The sequence below is a fragment of the Pseudochaenichthys georgianus genome, chromosome 22 (genome assembly GCF_902827115.2).
Source record: "Pseudochaenichthys georgianus chromosome 22, fPseGeo1.2, whole genome shotgun sequence".
In the NCBI taxonomy this organism is placed as follows: domain Eukaryota; kingdom Metazoa; phylum Chordata; class Actinopteri; order Perciformes; family Channichthyidae; genus Pseudochaenichthys; species Pseudochaenichthys georgianus.
The window spans coordinates 20,289,896-20,304,482 of NC_047524.1; the positions used below are offsets into that span (position 1 = coordinate 20,289,896).

Here is a 14,587-nt window from a genome sequence, read left to right on the forward strand (position 1 = left end):
AATGGCTTTTGCTCCACACTGCACTTGCCATTATTCTTGTCCGTGTGTTTGAAATGTTCTAAGAAATCGCCTTTGGGGTATCTAATGTTTTGAAAAAGGCGACAGCTCGAGTGTATGAATTTGGCTCAGTTGAGTGTTTGGTTTAGTGTGGTTCTTTCTTACATAGGTACTATTCTGTGAAAACTGCTAATTCAACATAAGCAGTGTCTGTATAAGCAGAACCTCATTATTTATCATGAAGAAAGAGAAAACCTCAAGCAGTTAGAGCCTGCCTACTTTCTGGAACACCAAACCCACGGCAATTATTAACGTTTCTGTTGAACAACAGCAGCATGTTCCTACATCCTGCTATTACTGCTCACCTTCTGACCCCCTGCTCTGCCAGAGCAAGAGAAAGTGCAGTCGCCATCAATCTCGCACAAAATCCCCCCGGGTTCACCTGTTTATTTGCCCCGTGTGAAGGTGAATCTGGTGGCCTTTACTCCAGGCCCAGAGAGGGGAGATGGAGTGTGTACTGGACTTTATTTGCGAGGTGGAGGATCGCAGCGGGGCTATAACTCATCAGCAGTGTGCGGGGGCCTGGCCAAGCATGTCTTAGATCACACTGCTCTCTTCCTGAGAGGCCTTAGATCCTGTGACTCAGCCTTCCTCTTCTCAACTTGGCCCTCTGCACACTGTTAATGCATGCAACACTCATACATATGCATGCAAGTAAGAGAGATGACACCGTTTCTGTCATGTATATAAAACATTTGTTGGGCCAAACCCCAGCTGGCTGTCATTGGGGATACAGTGACTAGCAACCAAACACTGACCTCATCATCATTATCTCCACTCCACTTCACTGCTTTTGTATTTCATGCCAAAAATGACTACAGAAGAGTATTGTTTCTGGATTGAGATTTTAAAAAAGACTGGTGAAATAATTGCAGGATTTTCGTTGGAGAGCAACGTTTCGTTTAAAACCAGGAAGAGATTTGGCTGGAAACCATCATCTGCTGCGGTCGATGTAAATTGGGTAAGCGGTATAGCTTTGTTAGCGTCTCCTGATTATTGAGCGAGGTTTAGGATGACAGGTGTTACGCTGTGGTCTGGACAAAGGACTGGACGTGAGCTCGGTGGTTAAGAGTTGTGATTCCACCTTGTCTGCACCAAAAATGGAGACGCATACATATGCTCACATACCCTCAGTTTACGGTAAAAAGGAAACCAGCAGTGAATTAATTGCATATGAACACTTGGCCCTTTTTCAAACCCTTTGCCTTTCTTCACTAATGAGCCAGCTAGGCGGCAGCCAGTCTCACACTTCTCTGAACCATACAGGAGGAAGAAGAAGGGGTGAGAAGTAGTTCAAAATGATTGCTCAAACACTAAGTCGCTATGTCGTTTTGTTGCGTCTTGTCCGCACAAAGCTGCTACATGAAATGAGGGGAAGTAACAGATGAGTGATGGTGATTTTGTGTGGTGTGCGTTACAGTTTTGAAAGTGCATTTCAATAGTATGATGCAAAAGGAAATTGAGCGTAGCAGATATATTTCAAGTTCATCTTTTTTCCACGCTTCGCTGAGAAGCTTCAGATGTCATTTGGACGCGTTGTGTTGTTTTGAAGAACAAACCGCTTGCATTCCGCAAGGACACAGCCTCATACCTATGAACCTATGAATGAACCGTTCTGCCATATATTCTGCCACATGGAAGGAAACAGCTTAGTCAGCGCTGGAGCGAGAAAGTCACCAGTTTCCTTTCCGCTGCATGTGGCTTCTTCAGTTTGTTACACTTCCTCCTTTCTGCAGTGGAAAAGACCTTCAGGAGGAGCGCCCGTTATGATAGTGTGTATGCTGTGGAGGGTGATGGGATGATTTCGCTTGATCCTGCAAGTGTACAAAGATGCCTGCTTGAATGTAAACCATATGCTCTTTTGGCCTCAAGCTGCAGTGTGTTTGTCTTGGCCTTCTGCTAACGGAGGACCAAATAGTTTCATGTAATGTACCGTTGAAATGAAGCATGCATCTTGGCCTTTTTTCTCATGCACCGACTGCAGAACAGAAGGGAAACATATTCTATGCTGTTGCTCGAACACATCATGGATTGTGGTCAGTAGATTTACAGTATGTTGCAGCACACTGCAAAAGGATTTCTTGCTAAGTGAATCAGCTGTGTGTTAGATGCTGTCAATTTGCATCACAAAGCTCTCTGTCTTGTAAGTGTTTCACCTGTTGCAACTCAGTAAAGCTCCCAAGTTGTTCAGGGATGAGTTCATTAAAATCTAGGGGGGCCAGGCCAATATCTTGGAAAATGTAACACAAATGTTGGACTACTCCTTTAATGCCTGTCCAAGATTTTCCAATACATGTATCCTGCATGTGCTCATTCAAAAAGCCTAAATCTTCTTTCTGCTTTAAATGTGGAATTGAAGATTTTCTAAATGTATCTCAGCACTCTTATATCATCTTTAAAGGTCACAACATTTTACACAACATAATAACATTTCTTAGAAACGTGTTCAAGGAGTAGTCCAACTATTCAGTTATTTTCTGAGTTTCTTGCCTTTGTCCTCATAGTCAAGATGTGCGTCACATTGAAATACATTTGACTTTCATGTTATGATTAAAAAAGCCACATTTCTTGTGCTTAAGAATGAAAGCTTGTATTTGCATATTACTACTCTTTTATCATCTTCTAGTTCTCATTCATAACACTCCGTTCGATGTCTCACTATGGGATGCGCCTCAACGCGTATGCAAACAGAAGCATCAATCTCATTACGCCAATCCTGATTGGCTGGTGATCTTGATGTCTACGTCAGGGAATCCACCCACCCTTTAAGTAGCTTGCTAACATTCGGTCGACGGGCGCTTGCCGGTTACTTTTATTGCTTTGCAGAAGAATTGAACAAATATTAACACACCAGTTAATATTGTAATATGCCCCGCCGTTTTTTCTTTCGAAATAACGGTAAGGTTTGATTTTTTCTTCAAACAGTAACATACCTGTTGCTAGTTTATCCCTCCGCGCCGACACCACGGCGAGCGAGGACGGACTCTTCTCTCCCTCACACCAGAGGAGACGGAGATAAGAAAGATATTAACACACCAGTTAATATGTTTTGGAGAAAAATCTACCCCGTAGTTTTTTCCTTTCGGAATAACGATAAGGTTGGATTTCTTTTCTCGGTAACATACCTGTTACTAGCTTGTCCCTCCGCGCCGACACCCCGGCAAACGACGATGGACCCTTCTCTCCCTCACACCAGAGGAGTCGGAGGCTCGGCTCTGCGGCTGCGGGTTTAAGATCTCGAGCACGGACTCACACCAGGTCTGCTCGTCCTGCCTTGGGCTGGAACACGCCCAGGAAGCTATCGATACCCCCGGTTCGTGCAGGCATTGTGCCCGCTTCACCATCAAGAGCCTCCGCCGACGGCTTGCGTGCCAAGCTAGCCTGTCGGGACAGGACCCCTTCATGTCCGTTGATTCGCCGGCCGGCAATCGGGACATGGTGGCGACCGCCGCGGAGATTGAGCCCCGCGCTGTGTCAGGCTGGGGCTCAACAATGGCGGTAGCCGCGGAATCGGAGCCCCGCGCTGTGTCAGGCTGGGGCCCGGTGGCGGCAAGAGCCGTGAGAGCGGAGCCCCGCGCTGTGTCAAGCTGGGGCTCCCAACTGGACCTCACCGTGGTTCCACCCGCGGAGGATGTCCTACAGCTGGATTATATGGAGGAGGATGAAGAGGATGCCTCTGAGTTCCTCTTATCCGACTCAGATGAGCACGAAGATGACATCTTCGTTTCATCTGCCCAGGCTGCCAAGCCGGAGGCGATGTCCGCTCCCCCGCGCGAAAGCACACCAGCTTCGCCCTGCCTCAGTATGGACTTGCAGGCCGTGTGCCAACGCGCTGTGTCAGGCTGGACATCCCCTGGCCTGAAGTGGCCAAGGAGACCTCCAGATCTCGATATGAGGGGAAGAACTTGCCCCAAGCAGCGAGGATGAGGAAGCAGCTTCTCCCAGTCTTTCCAGAGATGCTGGACGAGGTGTCGGTCTCGTGGAGAGACCGCCCTTTCAGCAACAAGGCCCCAATCCAGGGTGCCTCCTCTTTGGACTGTGACGGCATGGAGAAGCTCGACCTGCTCCGCATGCCGCCCATGGAGCCGCTGGTGGCAGCCCACCTCCAACCGCGGCTAGCTTCGGCACCAAGCAGGAACCCCATGCTACCGGCAAAGGCAGACTGCTTCCAGTCAGCAATGACCGAACAAGCCCATAAAGCCGCAGCTTTGTCCGCCAGGGCGCTCAACGTCTCCTCGCTGCTGACCGCCTACCAGGCGGAGCTCTGCGAGGACATGACGGTCAAACCTGAGCCTGCCGTGTGGGACGAAATCGCAGCGATCACGGACATTTTCCTCCGTGTGCAGCGCTGTGCAGTCCAAGCCACGGGCAAAGCACTGGGGATAATGGTGGTACAGGAGAGAGCCAGGTGGCTTACCCTGACGAACCTTCCAGACTGGGAAAAAGAGGACGTCTTGGACATGCCTATTGTTCCCGAGGGCATATTTGGCTCCGCTCTAGCTTCGATGCAGCAGCGGTGTGAATCCAAAAAGAAGGAGGATGAGGCTCTCCAGCTTTGTCTTCCCCGAAGGGTCCAGCCGCCGCCTTCAACGGCCCACTGCAGTCCTTCGCTCAGGCTGCCTCACGTCCTGCCCGTTTCAAGATCCCGAAACAGCAGAGGCCACAGCCCGCCCCGGGTCTCCAGCCCAGACACGAGGCGAGGACGGGCTGGCCAAGAAAGTCACCGGTTCCGGCAGCAGCCGCTCAGGCACAGCCGGCCCAGACTTTCAGCCACCAGACGAAGAAGAAGAAGAGGGCGGCCTGACAGCCTCCTCTCCTCTCCTCGATAAAAGAGCTGGAAGTTCCCTGTTCTCCAGCTCCAGAACACGTTCCAGTGTTAGATGCTCATGTGTTTCTGGGGTGCAACCATGCCCCCATCTTCCTGCCGCCTCGAGTGATGTCAGAACGTCATCCTCAAGTTCGCGCCATGAGGGAAATGGACTTAACATCAACGACAGCAAGCTCCGCTGCTCGTTTAAGTCACACAAACACATGTCATCAATATTGTCTTTTAATAAATCATTTTCCACTGTCGTTTCCAGGCTTAAAGCCAAGGGCGCAGTCAATACAAATGAAAAGAAAGACAATAAAAACAATAAACTGTCTGACGTCTACCCCCCTTCTAAGAGTGGCTGCTACCTCTCTCAGAAGGCGGACGATGGACAGGGCTGTGAAGGCATTTTCGAGATAAGCATGTCTAGCAATACGGGAGTTTCAATATCCCATAGTGAGACATCGAACGGAGTGTTATGAATGAGAACTATAGGTTACTTACGTAACCCCAGTCTCAGAGTAACATGAAGTGAGATGTCTCACCAGACGGCCCTTCTTGCTAAGGCGAAGCGAGAAGAGGTGCTTATTTTGAATGATGCTGCGACGTAGCTACTTAAAGGGTGGGGGGATTCCCTGACGTAGACGTCAAGATCACCAGCCAATCAGGATTGGCGTAATGAGATGCTTCTGTTTGCATACGCGTTGAGGGGCATCCCATAGTGAGACATCTCACTTCATGTTACTCGAGAACTGGGGTTACGTAAGTAACCTATAGTTATAGCAGGTTAAGTAGCCATGAGCTCAACACACTGTGTATTTCAGATTTCTGCTGACTGCTGATTCCAGTCGGCTCATGAAAAGTACAGTGAGTACATCTGCAAAGTAAATTATTTATAAATCATACATCCAAATTACATGAAAACTGTTATTGGAAGACCAACACCACTTAATATTGAACACGCCAGTGGAAAAGTGTGGAAGAGTGTTTCCCTTGTGCCTTCTTTTGATGCCCCACTCCAAGTGACAAATTAATTATGTTTAGGCCCACTTCAAGTAATTGTATAATTCTCTGTGCATGTGTTTCTTCGTACCATGCGTTGTGGAAAACGTTCACTTGGTATTAGATGAATAATATGTAATGAAAACAAATAGAATTCCACTGTTGACTTTAATACATTAACACAGTTTTCCACACAGTGTTTGAAGTGACTTGAAGAAAGTAATTACACAGTTTTCCCCGAAGGTTCGCGTGAGTACATAATTGGATTTTCCAATGCATTCGTTTGCCGACTTATTGAAGTATTCTTTCCTCTGTTGTGGGCATTAACATATACCTCAAAGTCAAACAATGGTTTCCCCACTGTTTTCAAATAAAAAAGTGTTTGTGAAACCCTCCCTTTGTCTCAGTGGAACTTATGGTTTCACGACTAACTGTGGAGCACATGTTGTATATTTTATCTTCTGTACATCAAAACCTAAAATGTATATGTTATTTTAGCCCACTCTCTTATTATTTTTCTCCCCTTTCGTGTGTTGAAGGGACTCTCCCTCCAAATCAAATCAGAAACAGAAAGCAACATCTTGTGGCTTCTGGTGGAGGCTCTCTGGTGTGATGCGTGTTGTGCCACTATTAGATAATTGCAGGGGTATTAGTCAATAGACTTATTTATCTGGTGAGGAAAAGTGTTGTATCACACTCGTCTTGTGACTGTCTTTATCTTGCACCTCAAGCTAAACCTTTTACCTCCTGACTCTAGTTAAATGTTCACAGGATCTCAGTACCTTGATTTTCTTTTGGTTTTGTCCTCTACCCTCTGCTGTTATCTGTTTTTTAAACAATATACATTATCTTTCTTGAGTTTTTTTTACATATTTACTACAAATACAGGTAGACAGTAACACATTATTAAATGATACATGTTCAAATGAATCCCTGTATACATTTTACAATTAAATTGTACACACCAAGGAACAAAAAAAAGAAATAAAAAGAAATTGAGAAAAAGAAAATGTGATTGAATTAAATGAATGAATAAAAGACAAACATCAAATACCCTCAACTGTTGATATTATGATATAAGGAGGATATATATTATCCATAATTCAATATTAGTACTTAAGAGCTTTGATTCTCTGCCTGAACCTTTGGGGGTTCTTAAAGAGCCCCCATTATGCTCGTTTTCACTTTCATATTGGAACGTTGTGCCTCTATTGTGACATTATTCCATGTTTTAATGTTTAAAAAGTGCTTTCTTTTTCTCATACTGCCCGTGCTGCAGCACCTCTTTTCACCCTCTGATTGGTTTGCTGGCCGACTCTGCTGTGATTGGTCAACCGCTTAGAGATCTCACCCATTTTAACTAACACTTTTGGAATAAGATTCAAACTTACAACATTAGAGTTAGGGGGTATATAGCCAAAGTACCACCGCTCAAATAAATAATGATGTTTTGAACATTTGGTCGCAAGATCTGTGTCACACATATCTTGATCATAAAGGTCTAAAACATTTGAACAGTGGAAGGTTAAAAGGTCTTGACCGGCATTTGATTGACATCTTTGTTTCATTTTCTTAGTGTGTATAATCACTGGTACTTTGTTTGTGCTTGATTTGATCCTATCCACCACATTTGCAACTCTTAGCCTCTCAAAATGGAGAATAAGTTGATTTTCCTCAATTGATCTGATGATAAGCTGGAGACAGAAAACAATAAACGGACTATTTTAAAATATTTTTAAAAGGTAAATGAATTGGGCGCCGGTAAGCTCAGTGGTTAGATGCATTTCAGGCGATGTCATCCCCTCTATATCCCCCTTTCAACTCCTCGTCTTTAATAAAGCGCCAAAAAAAAAATTCTATATAAATAAAAGTGTATCAGTAAACAACATATCGTTAGTTGCATCTCTACATGATTGTGCACAGCTAGCTGTGTTTATGAATTACATGTTAAGTGTTCATGTGCAGTGTTAACAACTGTTTTGCTCGTGCAGACGGATCTGGAGCAGGACATGATTTTCTCTGTAGCTGTCCTCCACATCTGTCTGGCCCGCCGCCAGACTAATAAAGGTGTGAGCCTGAGGCAGCCTGAGGTCAAGCAGCATACTTTCCTTACTGTAATCACATGGCCATCTGTCAGAGCCCGTGCCCCCCGCTCAACACTGCTTCCCTTTCGCCACCCACCTCAGCCACACATCACACATGCACAGAAACACAAATGTCTAACCGCATAATCATGTGAACTCTATTCTGGACAAAAGCTTGTATTGTCCTACATTAGTTTATTCTACTGTTAGTGAAGAAATTCAGCAGAATGTTCAACACAAGCTTTTCTTTCCACTTCTAATGTCAAATTAAATTGATGAGTTATGACTTATGAGTCATTTTAGCTTTACAATGCAACTGATACTAGCTATGCATGAGAAAGCATCAATATTCCTCAAAGCCAAATGGCAAACTTGGTTATTCGAACCAGATCATTTCTTCACGGCTGTCTTGAGGTAATTTGTTTTGGGCGCTCAATGAAATACGACCATATTTCAGATTCCCCCAGCCTTCCCATCATCTCCCCTTTTCCTCTCCTCTCCTGCCTCGCACTCTCCTTTCCTTATAACAGGATTTTGCATATCAATGGCGGATTAGCTCGTTTAACAAAAGCTTACTACTGCAAAGCCCCTTTCCACTCGTCTTTCCAGCCTGACTTGTGGACCTCACACACAGCTCCTCCGCGCCAGGGTCTTTGGTGTGCGTGTGTGGTCGCGGCTGCTCAGCTGAATGGGTTTGCGTTTGAAGATGACAAAAGACATGCTTAGTCCCATTGGGCTCCTAAGACGGTAGCATGTGTGGGGTGATGGTGTGTGAGGATGCACATGTGTACAGGAGGTTTGATTTGACATGCTGGAAGCTGAAAATATGTGTGAATAGAGAGATTTTCTGCTTTGCGCCCCAAGGTTAGCCATCAATTATCACTTTATCTGGATGATCTGAAGAGCATGCTGTAACAATGTGTCCATTCTATTGTTCTTGTACCTCTGGCTTCCTCTGGCTTTAATGGGGCATGGAAAAAAGTAGTGTCCTCTGCCCTCGTGGCGTTTATGTTCTGGCCTGCAGACTCAAGCTGGCTAGATATGGGCATCAACCCATGTGCGTGCGTGCGTGCGGGCTTCCAATGCAGGCCAGTGGAGGAAACTCCCAACGTGACACTGCAGCCGGCTCAGGAAGGATACCCCCCCGCCTGTGTGGTGATGGTTTGAGCCGCATAGCATTAATCATCTTAGAGGTTGACAGGGTTTACGATGTAGGTATGTCATCAAGAGGGGGCGAGCTGAACATGTTCCAATCATACGGGCACGTGCCTTGTGTTTAGATCATTCTCATTGTCGTGTTTGGATGGTTTCCCCCATGTAACATATGGAAGGACGAGAGTGTATTTTTAAACGACTTTTCTTCTAAAATATCTGCTTTTGGCATAAACAATTGAACCCTTCAACACACCCAGGCCCAATGAGTTTGTGAAGGCGTACCTTTGGTTTGCAACACAGTCAACTCTTCAGCATCATGATAACAAGGTGATGGGTCAGAACCGTTCATTCAATATCTTATGGAAACGTTTTTTTTTCTTTTTGCTATAGTTTCCTGTGAATGCCCAGCAACACAAGCAATCAATGCAGCTGCGTTAAGCCTGCAGTACATTAGGTGTCCAAGGTTTAAGAAGACATTGTGTCAGGTTTAGGGAAAGATTGTAGTTCTGGTGAAAATAAGTCTGTTAATTAACAGAATTAATATCCATACAGTGTATGTGGCGTGGAACTTGTACGTAAGTTATAACCTGACCTTCTCCATATGTGCGGACTTTGTTGCTCTTTATCCGTACATACCTGTCCTTTTTTAATTTCTTTACAAATGATTGTGCTTTACTTTTCGTAGGTATAGCAAAAGGTCAATGAGAACAGCTTGCAGACAATATGTTTCTACATACAAAAGGCCTCAAATTGTTGTTGTTGTCTGTAATTTGAAAAAAAGAAAATGGGGTAATAACACACTATAAATGCAAGCTTTACCTCACGCATCACCAGCAGCCTGATTTTGGACTGACCGCCGTAGCAATTGTTAGGGTAATTATGATATGGTAATAATGCAGTTATTCAACACTTATTTACTTTAAATTGCCATATTTATCTAAAGGGTGCAGCCAAATTACATTAAAACACAATTCTTTCAATTTACCTCAAGCATAATCTAGTTATTTAATTCTAACCCAATGCATTGGAGGGAAATATAATATAATACAACCTTTTCAGCAGTGCAATGCATCGTGTGCAGTACAACTGTTGCATAAAATGTGCACCAATAAATATTGCTTTTCCAGCTAATGTTCCTTGAATGGTATTCTAAGAAGCGTCTCAATGGGAAAACCCATCGCTGTACAAGAAGTGGTATGATGAAATAGTTATTTATTGATCCCTGAAGAGGAACGTGCGCAGTGTCGGCTGGGGGTGTGAGGACCTTCTTCTTTGTTGGGGTGCTTTAAAGACCCGAGATGGCCTCAATAATCAGTTTCTGTGCAGAATTAAATGTTCACCTTCATACGTCTCATTCGTCTGGCTTTGTTGACACCAGTCATCTGATACACCCGTGTTTTCCTGAGCCATCAATCTGTCTTGCTGTCTCTGAATGTGTGTTTCTTGGCAGCTGAAAGGCTCCAGGTGTCTTGTGGGTCCCGTGCCCAGACGCTCTGCCAACCCCGGTTCTTCTGGGCCACGGTGGCATTGTTCTGCGTGGCCCATTGTGTGTGACCCTGGTTCAGAGGGAAACAGCTGGTGGATCCTCCAGTACCAGCCTGCTTGGCACGGAGACTGGGCACAAGCCACAGTGTTAAAATCACTGTGTTCCCTCCTTTGATACATCTCCCACTGATCACGCTGTCAGGATGTTATGCTGTGCAGGACAAGAGAGCTGTTATTGCGAGCGTCAATTTCCAAGTAGAGTAGATATTTGGATATACTTGTTGTGTATGTCTTCATGTAATTCGGTTGTAGCCCTTTAACTTGTGTCAGAGACATCGTTCTCTAAGACGCCATGGGCTGCCTTCAGTACAGGAAGTGACTCAGTATTGACTGGTGCTGCACTTCCTGTTAGCTGATTCTCCTCTACTCCTCTCAGGATGTTTACCTCCTCCTCGCCCCCCGTCTCCCACCCTCCTCTCCGCCCCTATTCTTGATCACATGACTTAACGTCGGTGCACTCAGCTCCAGGTCAGACCCGGCTTGTCTGGGTTTAGTTTGGCTCAGACATCAGCAGTGACAACAACATCTGAGTTGGGCGTCTTTGCCATGCTTGAATCCAGCTGACTTTTCATTGTGTACACTTAATAGAAAATATAGGTAATACTTATCGTGCAGTAAAATGTTGTTTTACATTTAAAGATGATGTTTCTGGACTTGCTGCATTTATATGTATGTTACATTTACAGCTGAAGACGTTGATGGTTGTGCTAATTCTAACTCCTTTATCTACTACTGAGTAGCTTACAGCAATGCATCTTATTCTATCAGATCATTAGACAGTATGTATGTAGCATTGCTGTCCTCTGGGCAATGTTTTAGTCTCTGTCACGTCTTATCCAGCAGAGTTAGGAGGTTGTTGTAAATAGTTGAATTTGCTTGAGAAGTAGGATCATTTCTCAACACATAAAGGCACTCTTCATCCTTCAGATTATTACAAACATTCAAGTTCAAAAGATCAGGAGAAACATGGTTTTCAAAGCGTAAGAAACATGGTAAAGTAACTAAAACTATGATTAAAAGTAGGGGAGTACAAAGTACAATGGTTGGCCCTGAGATGTAGTGGAGCTAAAATAGAAGTACCTTCAATTTCTACTTAAGTAAGGTGCTGAAGTAAATGTATTTAGTTACACTACGTTGACCTACTTCTTCTGTATTGAAAGGTCCTTATTGTGTAATTTCCCTTCTGCTATATAGTGTAAAGTCCTTTAAAGGGAGGGAAAGATGTGTGTGTCAGCCAGTATGTATGTTCAGGAGGTTTAATACAGAAACTATTGTAAATAGAGTTGATCTGCATCTCATTCTTGCTATCGGTATCAGATGTGGACCCACCACAGTGCAACAACTACTTCCAGATATTCTGCTTACATAATACATCTGTCACTATTTATTAGGCTTTTTAGATCTTCACTAATGTCTTCCCTTGCATCTCCACCTCTCTCCAGTTCCCAGAATGCGGCTTCTTCGGCATGTACGACAAGATCCTGCTGTTCCGCCACGACTTAAGCGACGAGAACATCCTGCAGAGGCTCACCTCGGCCGAGGACATCCATGAAGGAGACCTCATCGAGGTGGTGCTCTCTGGTATGTGAGGATGGGTAGTTGAATGATTTTTGCACACCATTTTCCCCTAGTTTCTAAGGTTAGTTAGAACGTGAGCAAAGTAGTTTTAAGATGCATTACTGCTTAGCATCTTTGTGAAAGAAGGAATAGCATTTATTCAACAGACCTTTGTGAACTGTTGGCAAATACAAAGGTACAGAATGAACCCAAAGTTTTCATCACCCAGTCTCAAGAGCTTTTACCTTTTTATGTGAATATTTAAGAAGGTTTTGAGTTCATCTTGGGAACTTAAAAAATGTTCAAACCAGCAACGTGATGAAGATACCAACAGGATAATACATTATTTTGAACTAAAACTGGACACAACATTTGCAATAAAAAAAGTGACAAGGGTATAACAATTAAGATTATAGAAATTCCTCACTCAATTTAATTATTGACCTTCTTTTGCTGAAATCATATGTTGAAATATCAGATTGTCCAAAGAAACTTAGACTGACGTTCTTGCTTCTTTAGAGCCTCAAAACATAATACAAATGAACATACAATTGCATCAAGCAGTACAAACCAAGTATTTTAAAGTCCGAACAATGGTCTTAAAGGGCCCTATTATGTCTTATGGGTGTTTTCCATTCCTGTACTGTATCATATATAACAAACTTTTGTTGTGCTGGTAAATGGTCTGCAAAGGCTCAAATCCCAAAGTTCCCTCCAGAAGGAGTTTCTCTCCATTACTCACTCCCTGCCTGGATCACCTCAATTGGACTCCTTTGTTTACTTCCGTAACATAGGGACATCACTGCGTAACACTCTTGCTTCTATTGGTTATCGCTCCAACACATTGTGATAAGTGCTAAAGGGCGCAACATCTCTAAGCGGTTGGCCAATAACAACAGAGCCGGCCAGCTAACCAATCAGAGCAGACTGGGCTCTGGTTTCAGACAGAGGGTGAAAAGAGGTGCTGCAGCACAGGCAGTATGAGAAGGAAATAGCTTTTTGAACATTAAATGTTTCACAGTTGAAGTACAAAATTCAAACATGAACCTAAAATGAGCATATTAAGGCCCTTTTGAACCGATAAACTGGAGGTACATACATGTTCCTGGAGTGTCGCAGACGTTCCGTCTAAATGAAATATATTCTTGTGAAATGTGATGTTTTCAATTGAATCAGTGCGAGTGAATCATCCTACGCTCCAGCTGCTCACTCACCTGCTTTTCACTTTGCCCTGAATGTCTTTTCTTTCTTCCTCATCAAACTTTCCATCAGCTTTTCCACCTTTTCCGAGCAGCTTTGCAGGTGTTCAATTTGTCTTTGTCATTTCCTGCGATGAAAGAATCTGCTTCCTGCGCGCTGCTGAGACCAACAAACGGCTTTAGAGTATCTGTTCTGCTCTAATCTGTTCTCCTGCTCCATCTGTCTCCACTGGGAAGCACCTGACACCACCTGCGCTGGATATCCCCCCCTCTCTCCTGGGCTCAGAGTATTGTTTGCAGGAATTTAGAGAGGGGATGATTGTATAGGTTCAGGATCTGAGGATACTTCAGGCATCAGGCTGAGGAATGTAGACTAAAGACTGGAGAACTTCCTTCTTTTTGTTTCTCACTGTCTGTGTTTGTCTTGTGCTTCTCTTTTGTGTCAGTCTTTGTTGCTCTCTTTCCCTCCCTCGCTTTCTCTCATTCTAATCCCCCCTACCTCGACAAATCCATCTGCAGGTGTAAGCTCCAGCAGCAATGTATAGCCTGAGCTATAACTCACGAAAGCCGCCATTGAAGATCTTTTGCTACACGTGCAACACTTGCTGTTTTTGGGTTGCATTTCATCTAACACTCAATAAACTTGGCCGTCTTCACGAAGAGGGGCTTTACATGTCATACTCTTGATCTCTGTTTGAGGAACATTCCCAAGCCCTTCATTTGGTTGAGAGAAAATATGAGGCTTTTTTCCGCCCCGCAATTTGTGTCCTGTCATCTTCCGTTCAGTTTTCCCTTAACCAACCTGTTGTTGGATTCCGCGGCTGTGGGAGAGAGCCCGCCTGAATATCTCTCTCGCTGTGAGAGGGAGGCAGAAGTGGCTTTTTCTTGGCTGTGGGCTCAAAGAAGAGGGTTTGTTTTTCCTGCAGTAAGTGATTGTAGTAGACCCGCTGAGTGTAAACACGCTCTGATGTGCGGGGCGGCCCTGGACTCAGCGGACACTGCGCAAACCATGAGGTTTGAGGTTTGGCCTGACCGATGGTGCCTTTGTTCTGCTCTTCACTCCCTTAAATTCACACCCACTTGCACAAGCTGCCCATTCAACACGGCTGGCAGTGTGAATTTGATATTTTTCAATACAATCCGTAGTGGCTTCCTTCCTTTTTTTCTATCAAGCCACT

General features: G+C 44.4%; 1 protein-coding gene across 2 annotated transcripts in view; it reads left to right on the plus strand.

Annotated features, from left to right (window-relative positions):
• The window catches only part of prkd3 (protein kinase D3), a 44,269-nt gene that overhangs the window by 12,868 nt on the left and 16,814 nt on the right, over positions 1 to 14,587 (plus strand). For both annotated transcript variants that reach the window (XM_034111482.1, XM_034111483.1), the window contains exon 3: positions 12,096 to 12,234. In XM_034111482.1, coding sequence (XP_033967373.1) covers positions 12,096 to 12,234 — 139 coding nt within the window. The remainder of the gene's footprint in view (positions 1 to 12,095; positions 12,235 to 14,587) is intronic.